General features: G+C 48.4%; 1 protein-coding gene across 1 annotated transcript in view; it reads right to left on the bottom strand.

Annotated features, from left to right (window-relative positions):
- Window positions 1-1,957: 1,957 nt before the first annotated feature.
- Window positions 1,958-14,993, bottom strand: part of pigs (phosphatidylinositol glycan anchor biosynthesis, class S) — a 49,496-nt gene continuing 36,460 nt past the window's right edge. The window contains exons 9-11 of the mRNA XM_072242845.1: window positions 7,868-7,968; window positions 6,372-6,582; window positions 1,958-3,747 (exon numbers count right to left, since the gene is read on the bottom strand). Coding sequence (XP_072098946.1) covers window positions 3,484-3,747; window positions 6,372-6,582; window positions 7,868-7,968 — 576 coding nt within the window. The 3' untranslated portion in view covers window positions 1,958-3,483. The remainder of the gene's footprint in view (window positions 3,748-6,371; window positions 6,583-7,867; window positions 7,969-14,993) is intronic.

Raw genomic sequence — 14,993 nt, 5'->3', positions numbered from 1 at the left:
CAGGCTCCAAGCTGAAATAACTGCTCCCCATCAACACAGTCTAGGATCTTCCTTATATTGCGAATGTAAAGAGAGCCTTTGGCACATTGGCCTTTCTTAAATCAAAGTATTGAGAATAGAAGTTGGGATATTATGTTGAAGTTGTACAAGATATTGGTGAGGCCAAATGTGAAGTATGGTGTGCAGTTTTGATCACCTACCTACAGGAAAGATGTGAACAAGATTGAAAGAGTACAGAGAAAATTTACGAAGATATTGCTGGGACTTCGGGAAGTTTGAATAGAGCACCAGAGAACAAGGGTCCTGAGTTAAAGGGGAAAGGTTGAATAGGTTAGAACTTTATTCATAGGAGAATGAGGGGAGATTTGATAGAGGTAAATGCAAGCAAGTATTTTCCACTGAGGTTGGGAAAGACAAGAACTACAGGTCATGGGTTAAGGGTGAAAGGTGAGATGTTTTAAGGGAATCTGAGGGGAAACCCTTCCCTCAGAGGGCGGTGAGAGTGTGGAACAAGCTGCCAGCACAAGTGGTGGGTTCAGATTTGATTTCAACATTTAAGAGAAGTTTGGAAAGGTACATGTACGACTGATTAATAGTTCAGCACAGACTAAATGGGCCAAAGGGCCTGTTTCTGTGCTGTAGTGCTCTGTGACTCTGTCAACCCTGAATAGATTGAACAAACCGATACTTCAGGGCCAGTTTGTTGTTTATGCTGGATAAACTGCCTCAGACTGGGGGACAGTCCAGTGCCGTCTCCACAGCTTCCGTACCCCCGTCAGTCACGGAAACTTCCGTACCCCCGTCAGTCACGGAAACTTCCATACCTCCATCAGGCGCGGAAACTGAAGAGGCCTCACCCCCTGAACGAGGACAAATGGTATCGCTGTTCCAGAAATCCTAATGAACACCTATAAATCATTACTGTGCTTGGATCTACAAAGCTGCTTCATTCAGCTTGAATTGGTTAATAATGAGTCGATTAAACACAACATTACAAGGTCAAAAAAGAACATTTACTCAAGAGCAGTCCTGTCTGACTAAATGGCTCACATCAGGGAGCTGGACAGATGTGAACACTAAGACGAGGGGGGAGAGGGGGAAGGGGGTTGGAGAGGGGGGTAGGGGTGAGGGGAGAGGGGGGTAGGGGTGAGGGGAGAGGGGGTTGGGGAGAAGGGGGTTGGAGGGTGGGATGGAGGGGGGTTAGGGGTGAGGGGAGAAGGGGGGTTAGGGGAGAGGGGGGTTAGGGGAGAGGGGAGAAGGGGGTTGGAGTGGGGGGAAATGGGTTGGGGGAGAGGGGGGTTGGAGAGGGGGGAAGGGGGATGGAGAGGAGGTAGGGGTGGGGGTAGAGGTAGGGGAGGGGAGAGGGGGTTGGAGGGGGGGAAGGGGGATGGAGAGGAGGAAGGGGTGGGGGTACAGGTGAGGGGAGAGGGGGTTAGGGGAGAAGGGGGTTGGAGAGGGGGGTAGGGGTGAGGGGGTAGAGGTGAGGGGAGAAGGGGGTTGGAGAGCGGAGAGAGGGGAAGGGGGATGGAGAGGAGGAAGGGGTGAGGGTAGGGGTGAGGGGAGAGGGGGTTAGGGATGGGAGAGGGGAGAAGGGGGTTGGAGGGGGGGAAGGGGGATGAAGAAGAGGAAGGGGGTTGGAGAGCGGAGAGGGGGAAGGGGGATGGAGAGGAGGAAGGGGTGAGGGGAGAGGGGGTTAGGGATGGAAGAGGGGAGAAGGGGGTTGGAGAGGGGGGAAGGGGGATGAAGAAGAGGAAGGGGGTTGGAGAGGAGGAAGGGGCGGGGGTAGAGGTGAGGGGAGGGGGGTTAGGGGAGAAGGGGGTTGGAGAGGAGGGTAGGGGTGAGGGGGTAGAGGTGAGGGGAGAAGGGGGTTGGAGAGGGGGGAAGGGGGATGGAGAGGAGGAAGGGGTGGGGGTAGAGGTGAGGGGAGGGGGGTTAGGGGAGAAGGGGGTTGGAGAGGGGAGAGGGGGAAGCGGGATGGAGAGGAGGTAGGGGTGGGGGTAGAGATAGGGGAGGGGAGAGGGGGTTGGAGGGGGGGAAGGAGGATGGAGAGGAGGAAGGGGTGGGGGTACAGGTGAGGGGAGAGGGGGGTAGGGGTGAGGGGGTAGAGGTGGTTGGAGAGCGGAGAGAGGGGAAGGGGGATGGAGAGGAGGAAGGGGTGGGGGTAGAGGTGAGGGGAGGGGGGTTAGGGGAGAAGGGGGTTGGAGAGGGGAGAGGGGGAAGGGGGATGGAGAGGGGGAAGGGGGATGGAGAGGAGGAAGGGGAGGGGGGTTAGGGGAGAAGGGGGTTGGAGAGGGGAGAGGGGAAGCGGGATGGAGAGGGGGAAGGGGGATGGAGAGGAGGAAGGGGTGAGGGGAGAGGGGGTTAGGGATGGAAGAGGGGAGAAGGGGGTTGGAGAGGGGGGAAGGGGGATGAAGAAGAGGAAGGGGGTTGGAGAGGAGGAAGGGGTGGGGGTAGAGGTGAGGGAAGGGGGGTTAGGGGAGAAGGGGGTTGGAGAGGAGGGTAGGGGGATAGGGGAGAAGGGGGTTGGAGAGGGGAGAAGGGGGGTGGGGAAGTGGGGAGAGGGGGGTAGGAGAGAAGGGGGTTGGAGAGGGGGTAGGGGGATGGTGAGGGGGAAGGAGGGGAAGGGGTAGGGGTGAGTGGGAGGAAGGGGGATGGGTGAGGGGGGAAAGGGGAGGGGAGGTGGAGGTGAGAAAGTAGGGGAGGGGTGAGGTGGAGGGAGATAGGGAGGGTGGGAGACAGGAAGAGGGAAAAGGTAGGGGAGTTGAAAGAATAATGCCATGCGAAGGAGCTGGGATGAGAGGGACATATCAACGTAGCAGAGAAACAAAGTGGAACAGGGTGACCATAAGATGAGAAATGCCAGGTATTACATTACCCAACACAATGCGATGTGTGGACCTCAGATCTCAGCTCCTGTTGTGCATACAATCTAGACACAAAGTACTTACAATAGCAACAGCACAGAGGGTTGCGTTTCAGTGCATGTACAACAAACACAGCCCCCACCACCCCCGTCCCAACTCTCCTTGGCCCGCCTCCAGTGCCCTGGCCTTTGCCAGGCTTTGGGGGAAAGCGAATCATCGCTCTCTCATGAGATGTAATTTGGTGGAAACACAGGAACTCAGCAGGTCAGGAAGCACCGATGGAGGGGGGTAAACGGTCAACGTTTTGGGCTGAGACCTTTCATTAGAATCTTTCTTTCCCATCCTGATGAAGGGTCCCAGCCCCAAGACATCGACCGTTTATCCACGGATGCTGCCTGACCCACTGAGTTCCTCCAGCATTTGGTGAGCGTTGCTCTGGATTTCCAGCATCTGCAGAACCTGGTGTTTTCATTCTGGCGACACTTGCTGTATTCTCTGTGTATAATGTGTGAGGTAACAGAAGACTGCATGCTCTCTGATCCAGTGCGATTCCGTGGCATCCACTACCCAATAAATTAGATCTCACAGAATCAAAACTGCAGGTTGCAGTGCATCCCCTTCAATCCACCTTTTGTCTCCACTTACGATCCGTCCCTGCCTTCACCAGTGACAGCACGATGGGGACACACATGGGCAGGAACAGCGGAATGTAAATGGCAAACTTCTGATCGTCCGGGAAGTACAGGAGGTGCAGGAGTGAAGGATCGAAGAAGGCTTTCTCAGACGAGGTGATGGCCTCCTTGCTGGCTTGGAAGGCAGCCAAGAGCCTCCCAGCCTCCAGTTCCTCGAGCGACTGCTCCACAGAAGCCACAGCGCTGCACACCTGGCGTTACAGAGAAGGAACAACAAGCCGAGTAGGAAGCAGATTATAGAGTGATACTGCACGAAGCTGCTGCTTCACCCCATCTGGTCCGTGTCAAACTATTATTCTGCCTAGTCCCATCAGCCCACACCCAGCCATCCACGTACCTATCCAAATTTCTCTTAAATTTTGAAACCAAACCCACATTCACCATTTCTACTGGCAGCTCATTCCGCACTCTCATCAACCCCCTACAGAAGTTGTTCCCCTTAAATATTTCACCTTTCACCCTTAACCTGTAACCTCTAGTTTTCATCCCACCCAACCTGAGTGGAAGAAGCCTGCTTGCATCCACCCTGTTTATACCCCTCATTATTTTGTCTACCTCTATCAAATCTCCCTCATTCTCCTCTGCTCTGGGGAATAAAGTCTTAACCTGTTCAACCTTTCCCTGTAACTCAGGTCCTCATGTCCCAGCAGCATCCCTGTAAATTTTCTCTGCTCTCTTTCAAGCTTATTTACTTCTTTCCTGTACATAGGTGACCAGAACTGCACACAATTCTCCAGATTAGGCCTCACCAACGCCTCACACCACCGCAACACGACACAAGGAGGGAGGAGGGAAGTGCCAACACTGGAGTTAACATGCAATGTGTTCTCATTACAGGTTGACAGCATTTACTATGCCAGCTATTCAATCAGCTCTCCAATCAGGCAACACTTCGCCTTTTCTTGTCTAACTGCCTTTTAAATTCCTCAGTCCGATTCCACTGACCTCTCAAGCAGCGTGCTTCAAATTCCTGGAACATAACACTCTCTCTGACTATCAACCCCTTCCACCACTGATTGCCATCCCTACAGCAACAATGGTCTTATGAATGAAAGGGTTAACGTATGAGGAACATTTGATTGATCTGGGTCTGTACTTGCTGGAGTTCAGAAGAGCGAGGGGGGAATCTCACTGAGGCCTATCAAATATTGAAAGATCAAGATAGAGTGGGTGTGGAGAGGATGTTTCCTATAGTGGGGGAGTCTAGGACCAGAGGGCACAGATAGAGTGGGTGTGGAGAGGATGTTTCCTATAGTGGGGGAGTCTAGGACCAGAGGGCACAGATAGAGTGGATGTGGAGAGGATGTTTCCTACAGTGGGGTGTCTAGGACCAGAGGACACAGATAGAGTGGGTGTGGAGAGGATGTTTCCTATAGTGGGGGAGTCTCAGATCAGAGGACACAGATAGAGTGGGTGTGGAGAGGATGATTCCTATAGTGGGGGAGTCTAGGACCAGAGGACACAGATAGAGTGGATGTGGAGAGGACATTTACTACAATGGGGGAGTCTAGGACCAGAGGGCACAGATAGAGTGGGTGTGGAGAGGATGTTTCCTACAGTGGGGCAGTCTAGGACCAGAGGACACAGATAGAATGGATGTGGAGAGGATATTTCCTACAGTGGGGTGTCTAGGGCCAGAGGACACAGCTTCAGAGGGACGTCCATTTAGAACAGAGATGAGCCAGAATTTCTTTAGCCAGAGGATGGTGAATCTGTGGAATTCATCGCCACAGATGACTGTGGAGATCAAGTCATTAAGTATATTTAAAGCAAGGGTTTATAGGTTCTTGCTTATTCAGGGCATTAAAGGTTACGGGGAGAAGGCACAGGAGAATGGGGGTTGAGAGGGCTGACCGGAAGTGCACTGAGAGCGGTAAGCGTAAAGGAGTTGGGTGCTTACTGTTCTGGTTAACAACAGCTGGTGCAATCTGGGGTATATTACGATCAAAGAACGTGTTTGTAGACCGGATATTGAACTTTTTACTGTTGGACTTCAGCCACATTCCACCGAGATACAACACTGGGTGGCACGGCAGGTCGTTCCTGCCTGTGGCCATCGAACTTGCAGCTCCTCCCGTGGAGGGTCACACACCCTGAGCCAATAGACTGGTCCTGGACTTATTTCCATCTGGCATAGTTTGCATTTTGTTGTTTGATTGTTGGTGGTTTTTGTATTGCTATATTTATGCTCTATTCTTGGTTGGTGCGGCTGTAACGAAACCCAATTTCCCTCGGGATCATAAAGTATATCTATCTATCTATAAATCAGCCATGATGGAATGGAGGAGAGGATGTGATGGGCTCATTCTGCTCCTTTGTCTTATGGTCTTTGTTGCGTATTTGATATTTCAATATTTGAGTAATCTTATATATGTTGATTAAGCTTTCTTGTTGGTTTAAAGAATTAATTATGGGTTAAGTGTATAAATACGTGAATTACATACATCATCACGCTACCCTGTGATACGTGCTGACTTCGCTTAAACTCAAAGGTGCACCTACATTTCGGACTCCCGTGTTTTCCTTTGAATTAGTTTAATGTTTTGAAGTTACAAAATAATCACTTCATAACTTATTCTCCATTTCAGAATATCCTGAACCACACCAAGGGACACTGATTTCTGAGCAGACCGGTTTCTCAGAATCCACCCAGTCTGGTGCCCTGGTTGGGGCTAATCTCAACCCCTCACTGACAGTAGATACCAGGTGAAGGAGCATTACCCCTTGTACGAAGGCAGTGGAGAGTCAGACAAGGCACCGTGGACATGTACAGCCACACAAAGCGGTGGACATGAGGGTGAAAAGAACCCCCTACCTCAGAGGCAATGTTGTCATTGATCACGATGTTCCCAATTTCGTCGATGAGCTGTGCCAGGGAGGTCAGTGTGTTTGTGGCTGTGGCGATGTTTTCCACGGTCCTGATGCAGAGGAGACGGTCGGTCTCCCAGTCAGTGACGACCATGTTGCCAGGGCTTTGGATGACAGTGTCCGGAGGGGGCTGCACCTTCTGTATCCCCATCAACAACCTGGCAGCAGGGAGAAGACGGACAGGAAGTGTGAACGTGAGAGAAGAAAAAGCAGGTCACTTGCCCTTTCACACATGTTCTACACTAGGGTGCAGAAAGAGGCCATTCGCCCATCTAGACGGTGCTAAACTGTTTTTTTGCCTAGTCCCATCGAGCTGCACCCGGACCATTGCCCTCCACACCCCTCCCATCCGTGCACCTATTCAAACTTCTCTCATATGTTGAAATCAAACCCACATTCATCCTCTGAGTGAAAACATTCCTCCTCAGGCTCCCCTTAAATACTTCACATTTCGCCCTTAACCTACAACCTTCAGCTCCAGTCTCACCCAACCTCAGTGGAAAAAGCCTATCTGCATTCACCTTATCTATACTCCTTATATTTTTGTTTACCCGTTATCAACTCTCCTCTCAACCCAGGGAATGAAGCCCTAACCTATCGAACCTTTGCCTATCACTCAGATCCTCAAGACCCAGCAATGTCCTTGCAGGACATAGTCCTCAGAGGGAGCAACAACGTTTACACATGGGGGAGGCAGAGTGTAAACCAATACGTGAATAGCTGTGAGTAGTTCACAGCGTATGTAAAGAGCTCCTATTGGCCAGTTGAATGCTCTTCAGAAGTTTTAAGTGTTGATTAGAATGAATTTTGTCATTTAAAAACATTTCATTGAATAACTGCGTTGTAACAGATCAGCACTTCGCGGGAACAGAGTGTTTGTATGTTCTTCCCGTGATCACGTGGGTTTCCTCCAGGTGCTCTGGTTTCCTCCCACAGTCTAACGGCATACTGGTTAGTAGGTTAATTGGTCATTGTAAATTGTCCTGCGATTAGACTAGGGTGAAATAGGTGGGTTGTTGGACAGTGTGGTTTATTGGGCCGGAAGGCCTGTTCCACGCTGTGTCTCTAAATAAATAAATAGGGTCTTGGCCAGAAACGTTGATGCTTTATTCCTCTCCATAGATGCTGAGTTCCTCCAGCAGTTTGTGTGTTACTCGGTGCTACAATCATGTGCACACAAATCATCCAACAGACACGTACTGGATACGGTAGACTGTGTGTTAGAGCAGGTGGGTGGGAAGCGGATGACAGGAGAGAGTAAATCGCTGGGCTACTTGGAAAAGAGGAGCCAATGGGAGCCAGCAATGAGGAAAATGGCCCTCGTTCTGTGTCAGAGTCAGCAGTTAAGCAAATTCACTCCAAACTGACATTATAAACCCAGGTTTCACCGTCCTTTGAAAGATGTGACGTTCCTGAGAATGCAAGGTTCCTTATCTTCCTTACCTCAGCTGAGACAGAAACACCTCCATCACTCGAGCCATATCCACCTTGACCGAAACTGGGAGGAGAGTTTTGTTCACCTGCTGCTGGTCCACATTGTAAATCTGACCAGAAACAAGATTCAACACTCTTCAGTACACAAGTGTAGAGGAGAATGAAATAATTGTTACTGTAGCATGAAAAGCTCATAAAGAACACAATAAATATAAATACATCAGATTAGCTTACATAGACTGATTGCATGTACAGTACTTGACTGTAGCTATCAGAATCAGGTTTATTATTACTAGTGTGTCATGAAATTTGTTGTTTTGCAGCAGCAGTACATTGCAGTACATAATAAAAACTATAAATTACAGTAAGAAATATACTTATACATTAAATTAGTTGTGCAAAAAAGAGAAAAACGGTTGAGGTAGTGTACATGTCTTCATCGTTCATTGAGGAATCTGATGGTGGGAAGAAGCTGTACAGGAGTGTCCGTACAAGGTGACTTTGACAGGAAATGAAATAGCGGTGGTCGTGTGGATGAAACTACTCCAAAAACACAGCACATGTCACTGATGTAATGTGGCTGACGATATTTATAAAACTCTGCAGTCAAACTCCTCATTGAACAATCAGGAAGTCAAGGCCTTTCTCTCTCACAACACCTTCATAAACTCCTCACCTTTTTCACTAACTTCGATCCTCAGTGCTGGCTACCGCCATTCCCTCCCCACTGAAGTGGCCATTTGTTCATTACCATGTTGATGCTTGTGGGAGCTTTAGTACATAGAACAGTACAGTCCAGTACTGAGCCTTCAGCCTATGACGTTGTGTCAACCTTTTAAATCTACTCTAATATCAATCTAACCCTCCCCTTCCCACATAACCCTCCACTTGTCTATCATCCATGTACCTATCTAAAAGTCTCTTCGATGTCCCTGATGTATCTGCCTCTAGCACCACCCCGGCAGCGCGTTCCACACGCTCACCACTCTGTGTAAAAAAAAACTACCTCTGACATCCCCCCCCCACCCCCCGATACACTCCTCTGACCACCTTAAAATGATGTCGCCTCGTATTAGTTGTCTCCACCGTGGGAAAAAGTCTCTGTCTGTCCACCAGATCTATGCCTCCCATCATCTTGTACTCCTCTATCAAGTCACCGCTCATCCTCCTTCGCTCCAAAGAGAAAAGCCCTAGCTCACTCAGCCTATTCTCATAAGACAAGCTCTCTCATCCAGGCAGCATCCTGGAAAATCTCCTCTACACTCTCTCTACAGCAGGGGTTCCCAACTGTTTTTATGCCATGGACCTGTACCATTAACCGAGGGGTCCGTGCACCCCAGGTTGGGTATCCCCTGCTCTAAAGCTTACTCACCTTCCTATAATGAGGCGACCAGAACCGAACACAATATTCCAAGTGTGATCTAAGCAGCGTTTTACAGAGCAGCAATGTTACCTTATGTCTCTCGTACTCAGTCCCCTTGCACGAACCTTATCTTCTCTGCCAAAGTTTGACACTAACCTCTGACCAACCACTGGCTTCAGGTTGACTGGTTTATTAGAGAAACAAAGCAAAGTGACTCCAAACAACAGGAATTCTGCAGATGCTGGAAATTCAAGCAACACACATCAAAGTTGCTGGTGAACGCAGCAGGCCAGGCAGCATCTCTAGGAAGAGGTACAGTCGACGTTTCAGGCCGAGACCCTTCGTCAGGACTAACTGAAGGAAGAGTGAGTAAGGGATTTGAAAGTTGGAGGGGGAGGGGGAGATCCAGAATGATAGGAGAAGACAGGAGGGGGAGGGATGGAGCCAAGAGCTGGACAGGTGATTGGCAAAAGGGGATACGAGAGGATCATGGGACAGGAGGTCTGGGAAGAAAGACAAGGGGGGTGGGGGGACCCAGAGGATGGGCAAGGGGTATATTCAGAGGGACAGAGGGAGAAAAAGGAGAGTGAGAGAAAGAATGTGTGTATAAAAATAAATAACGGATGGGGTCTGAGGGGCAGGTGGGGCATTAGCAGAAGTTAGAGAAGTGGATGTTCATGCCATCAGGTTGGAGGCTACCCAGACGGAATATAAGGTGTTGTTCCTCCAACCTGAGTGTGGCTTCATCTTTACAGTAGAGGAGGCCGTGGATAGACATGTCAGAATAGGAATGGGATGTGGAATTAAAATGTGTGGCCACTGGGAGATCCTGCTTTCTCTGGCGGACAGAGCATAGGTGTTCAGCAAAACGATCTCCCAGTCTGCGTCGGGTCTCGCCAATATATAGAAGGCCACATCGGGAGCACCGGATGCAGTATATCACCCCAGCCGACTCACAGGTGAAATGTTGCCTCACCTGGAAGGACTGTTTGGGGCTCTGAATGGTGGTAAGGGAGGAAGTGTAAGGGCATGTGTAGCACTTAGAAAACCATAGAAACTACAGCACAGAAACAGGCCTTTTGGCCCTTCTTGGTTGTGCTGAACCATTTTCTGCCTAGTCCCACTGACCTGCACACGGACCATATCCCTCCATACACCTCCCATCCATGTATCTGTCCAATTTATTCTTAAATGGAACCCGCATTTACCACCTCGTCTGGCAGCTCATTCCATACTCCCACCACTCTCTGTGTGAAGAAGCCCCCCCTAATGTTCCCTTTAAACTTTTCCCCCCTCACCCTTAACCCATGTCCTCTGGTTTTTTTCTCCCCTTGCCTCAGTGGAAAAAGCCTGCTTGCATTCACTCTATCTATACCCATCATAATTTTATATACCTCTATCAAATCTCCCCTCATTCTTCTACGCTCCAGGGAATAAAGTCCTAACCTATTCAACCTTTCTCTGTAACTGAGTTTCTCAAGTCCCGGCAACATCCTTGTAAACCTTCTCTGCACTCTTTCAACCTTATTTATATCCTTCCTGTAATTTGGTGACCAAAACTGAACACAATACTCCAGATTCGGCCTCACCAATGCCTTATACAACCTCATCATAACATTCCAGCTCTTATACTCAATACTTCGATTAATAAAGGCCAATGTACCAAAAGCTCTCTTTACGACCCTATCTACCTGTGACGACACTTTTAGGGAATTTTGTATCTGTATTCCCAGATCCCTCTGTTCCACTGCACTCCTCAGTGCCTTACCATTAACCCTGTATGTTCTACGCTGGTTTGTCCTTCCAACGTGCAATACCTCACACTTGTCAGTATTAAACAACTCCATCTGCCATTTTTCAGCCCATCTTTCCAGCTTGTCCAAGTCCCTCTGCAGGCTCTGAAAACCTTCCTCACTGTCTACTACACCTCCAATCTTTGTATCATCAGCAAACTTGCTGATCCAATTTACCACATTATCATCCAGATCATTGATATAGATGACAAATAACAATGGACCCAGCACTGATCCCTGTGGCACACCACTAGTCACAGGCCTCCACTCAGAAAAGCAATTCTCTACCACCACTCTCTGGCTTCTTCCATCGAGCCAATGTCTAATCCAATTTACCACCTCTCCATGTATACCTAGCGACTGAATTTTCCTAACTAACCTCCCATGCGGGACCTTGTCAAAGGCCTTACTGAAGTCCATGTAGACAATATCCACTGCCTTCCCTTCACCCACTTTCCTGGTAACCTCCTCGGAAAAACTCCAACAGATTGGTCAAACATGAGCTACTACGCACAAAGCCATGTTGACTCTCCCTAATAAGCCCCTGTCTATCCAAATGCTTGTAGATTCTGTCTCTTAGTACTCCCTCCAATAACTTACCTACTACTGACGTTAAACTCACCAGCCTATAATTTCCCGGATTACTTTTCGATCCTTTTTTAAACAACGGAACAACATGAGCCACTCTCCAATCCTCCGGCACTTCACCCGTAGACAGCGACATTTTAAATATTTCTGCCCGGGCCCCCGCAATTTCAACACTAGTCTCCTTCAAGGTCCGAGAGAACACTCTGTCAGGTCCCGGGGATTTATCCACTTTAATTTTCCTCAAGACAGCAAGCACCTCCTCCTTTTCAATCTGTACGGTTTCCATGGTCTCACTACTTGATTCCCTCAATTCCATAGATTTCATGCCAGCTTCCTTAGTAAATACAGACGCAAAAAACCTATTTAAGATCTCCCCCATTTCCTTTGGTTCCGCACAAAGCCGACCACTCTGATCTTCAAGAGGACCAATTTTATCCCTTACAATCCTTTTGCTCTTAATATACTTGTAAAAGCTCTTTGGATTATCCTTCACTTTGACTGCCAAGGCAACCTCATGTCTTCTTTTAGCCCTCCTGATTTCTTTCTTAAGTATTTTCTTGCACTTCTTATACTCCTCAAGCACCTGATTTACCCCGTTTCCTATACATTTCATACAACTCCCTCTTCTTCTTTATCAGAGTTGCAATATCCCTTGAGAACCAAGGTTCCTTATTCCTATTCAATTTGCCTTTAATCCTGACAGAAACATACAAACTCTGCACTCTCAAAATTTCCCCTTTGAAGGCTTCCCACCTACCAATCACATCCTTGCCAGAGAACAACCTGTCCCAATCCACGCTTTTTAGATCATTTCTCATTTCTTCAAATTTCTTCAAAATTATCCGCTTACACGGATAAGTGCCAGGAGGGAGATCAGTGGGGAGGGATGGGGGGAACAAATGGACAAGGGAGTTGCGTAGGGAGCAATCCCTGCGGAATGCAGAGACAGGGGGGGAGGGAAAGATGTGCTTAGTGGTGGGATCCCGTTGGAGGTGGCGGAAGTTACGGAGAATAATATGTTGGACCTGGAGGCTGGTGGGGTGGTAGGTGAGGACCAGGGGAACCCTATTCCTAGTGGGGTGGCGGGAGGATGGAGCGAGAGCAGATGTGCGTGAAATGGGGGAGATGCGTTTGAGAGCAGAGTTGATAGTGGAGGAAGGGAAGCCCCTTTCTTTAAAAAAGGAAGACATCTCCCTCGTCCTAGAATGAAAAGCCCCATCCTGAGAGCAGATGCGGCTTCAACTTCACCACTCCTCTCTCCTGTTCCAAACTCACTCCCTCTGAACACACTGCCCTTCACTCTCTCCGCACTAATCCCAACCTCACCATCGAACCCGCAGACAAAGGTGGTGTCGTAGTAGCCTTCTGGATGGAAAGTTACTCCAAAGTAAGCCCTTGCTCACTGAACCATTCCTCAGGACATGCCTGCTTCTCATTTACTGCCATCATGGTGGAGATACAGGTCCACAAAAATACAGCTTCTTCCTCTCCACCATCAGGTTTCTGCACACTATCTCACTATGAAACTACCTCATTGGCTTTGCTCTCTCTATGCACCACTTACTTAATAAGTCAAGTCAAGTCAAGTCACTTCTTATTGTCATTTCAACCATAACTGCTGGTACAGAACATAGTAAAAATGAGACAATGTTTTCCAGGACCATGGTGCTACATGAAACAATACAAAAACTACACTGAACTACGTAAAACAACACAAAAACTACACTAGACTACAGACCTACCCAGGACTGCATAAAGTGCACAAACAGTGCAGGCACTACGATAAATAATAAATAATAAACAAGACAGCAGGCACAGTAGAGGGTATAGTAGGTTGGTGTCAGTCCAGGCTCTGGGTATTGAGGAGCCTGGTAATAAATATCTACAGCAGTGGGCAAAAGTCTTAGGCACATGCTGTATATGTAGGCAGGGTGCCTGAGACTTTTCACAATCCTGTAGGAATTTTATGTACTGCTGCCACAAAATAAAAACAAATTTCCTGAGATACGTGAGTGATGATAAACCTGATTCTGAAATGTGGACTGAGAGTGGGAAGGGAGCAGGGAGGGCGGAATCATAGCTGAGAAAAGGAGAAAGGGAAGGGAAGGGAGCAGGAAGCATCAGAGAGACTTTCTGTAATGATCGATTGGAATCAAATGACCTTGCCTGGTGAGTCAGGGCTGACTGTGTCTGTACTTGCACCACCAGCACCTCTCTGCCACCTGTCCCACACCCCTCCTGCGGCACTCCACCCTCACCATTCCCAACACCCTTCGCTCTCGCCAGATTTACAAACTCGCTCCACTCCACATTGACAAATACAGTACTGTGCAAATGTCTTAGGCACCATAGCTGTGTGTGTGTGTGTCTAGGACCTTTACTGTATACACACACACAGTATATCTCATTGTAATTTACAGTGATTTTTAATATATTGCACTTTTTTTCTTCTATATTATGTATTGCATTGAACTGCTGCTGCTAAGTTAACAAATTTCACGACACATGCTGGTGATAATAAATCTGATTCAGAGGCACTGATATAGTTGACAATAAACCAAACAAGGCAGCACATTCAAAGCTTAGAAACAATGGGCAGGAAATGGTTAAGGAGCTGGTGCAGGAGGGACACTGCCTTAGCAAGAACCAGGGTAATGGAGACACACACACACACACACACACACACAGGCTAGACCGCCTGTTAAAACCATGCTCTCAATTAAACGAACTGGAAGGGGACAAATTTTGTGGTATTTATGTTGATGGTGCTTGTAATAATGCTTATGGCTGATTTTGTTACCAACTCTGCTGGTTACAAATGCAGCAAATGAAGAGGAATCACCCTGGATTCAGGGATTTTGCAGATGGGGGGCCTTCTCTGGAAAAACAGGAAATTAAACAGTGCTATTTTCAGCTTTGCTGCACTCAGACTGATGCAGGGAGCGGCTCAGAAACACGGTTGCTATGGCCACTGTTGCTACGGATACTGCTTCATAGAACAGAACAGCACAATACTGGCCCTTCGGCCCACAATGTTTTGCTGACCTTTTAGTCCAGCAACGGAGGATGAGAGGTGACCTGATAGAGGTGTATAAGATGATGAGAGGCATTGATCATGTGGATAGTCAGAGGCTTTTCCCCAGGGATGAAATGGTTGCCACAAGAGGGCACAGGTTTAAGGTGCTGGGAAGCAGGTAGAGAGGAGATGTTGGGGTAGGTTTTTTTTTTAACACAGAGAGTGGTGAGTGCGTGGAATGGGCTGCCGGCAACGGTGGTGGAGGTGGATACAAAAGGGTCTTTTAAGAGACTACTGGATAGGTACATGGAGCTCAGAAAAATAAAGGGCTATTGGTAACTCTAGGTAATTTCTAAGGAAAGGACATGTTCGGCA

Source organism: Mobula birostris, chromosome 25, assembly GCF_030028105.1.
Source record: "Mobula birostris isolate sMobBir1 chromosome 25, sMobBir1.hap1, whole genome shotgun sequence".
In the NCBI taxonomy this organism is placed as follows: Eukaryota; Metazoa; Chordata; class Chondrichthyes; order Myliobatiformes; family Myliobatidae; genus Mobula; species Mobula birostris.
Note: the sequence above shows the minus strand (reverse complement) of the source record. Positions and strands in the feature narration are given on the sequence as shown.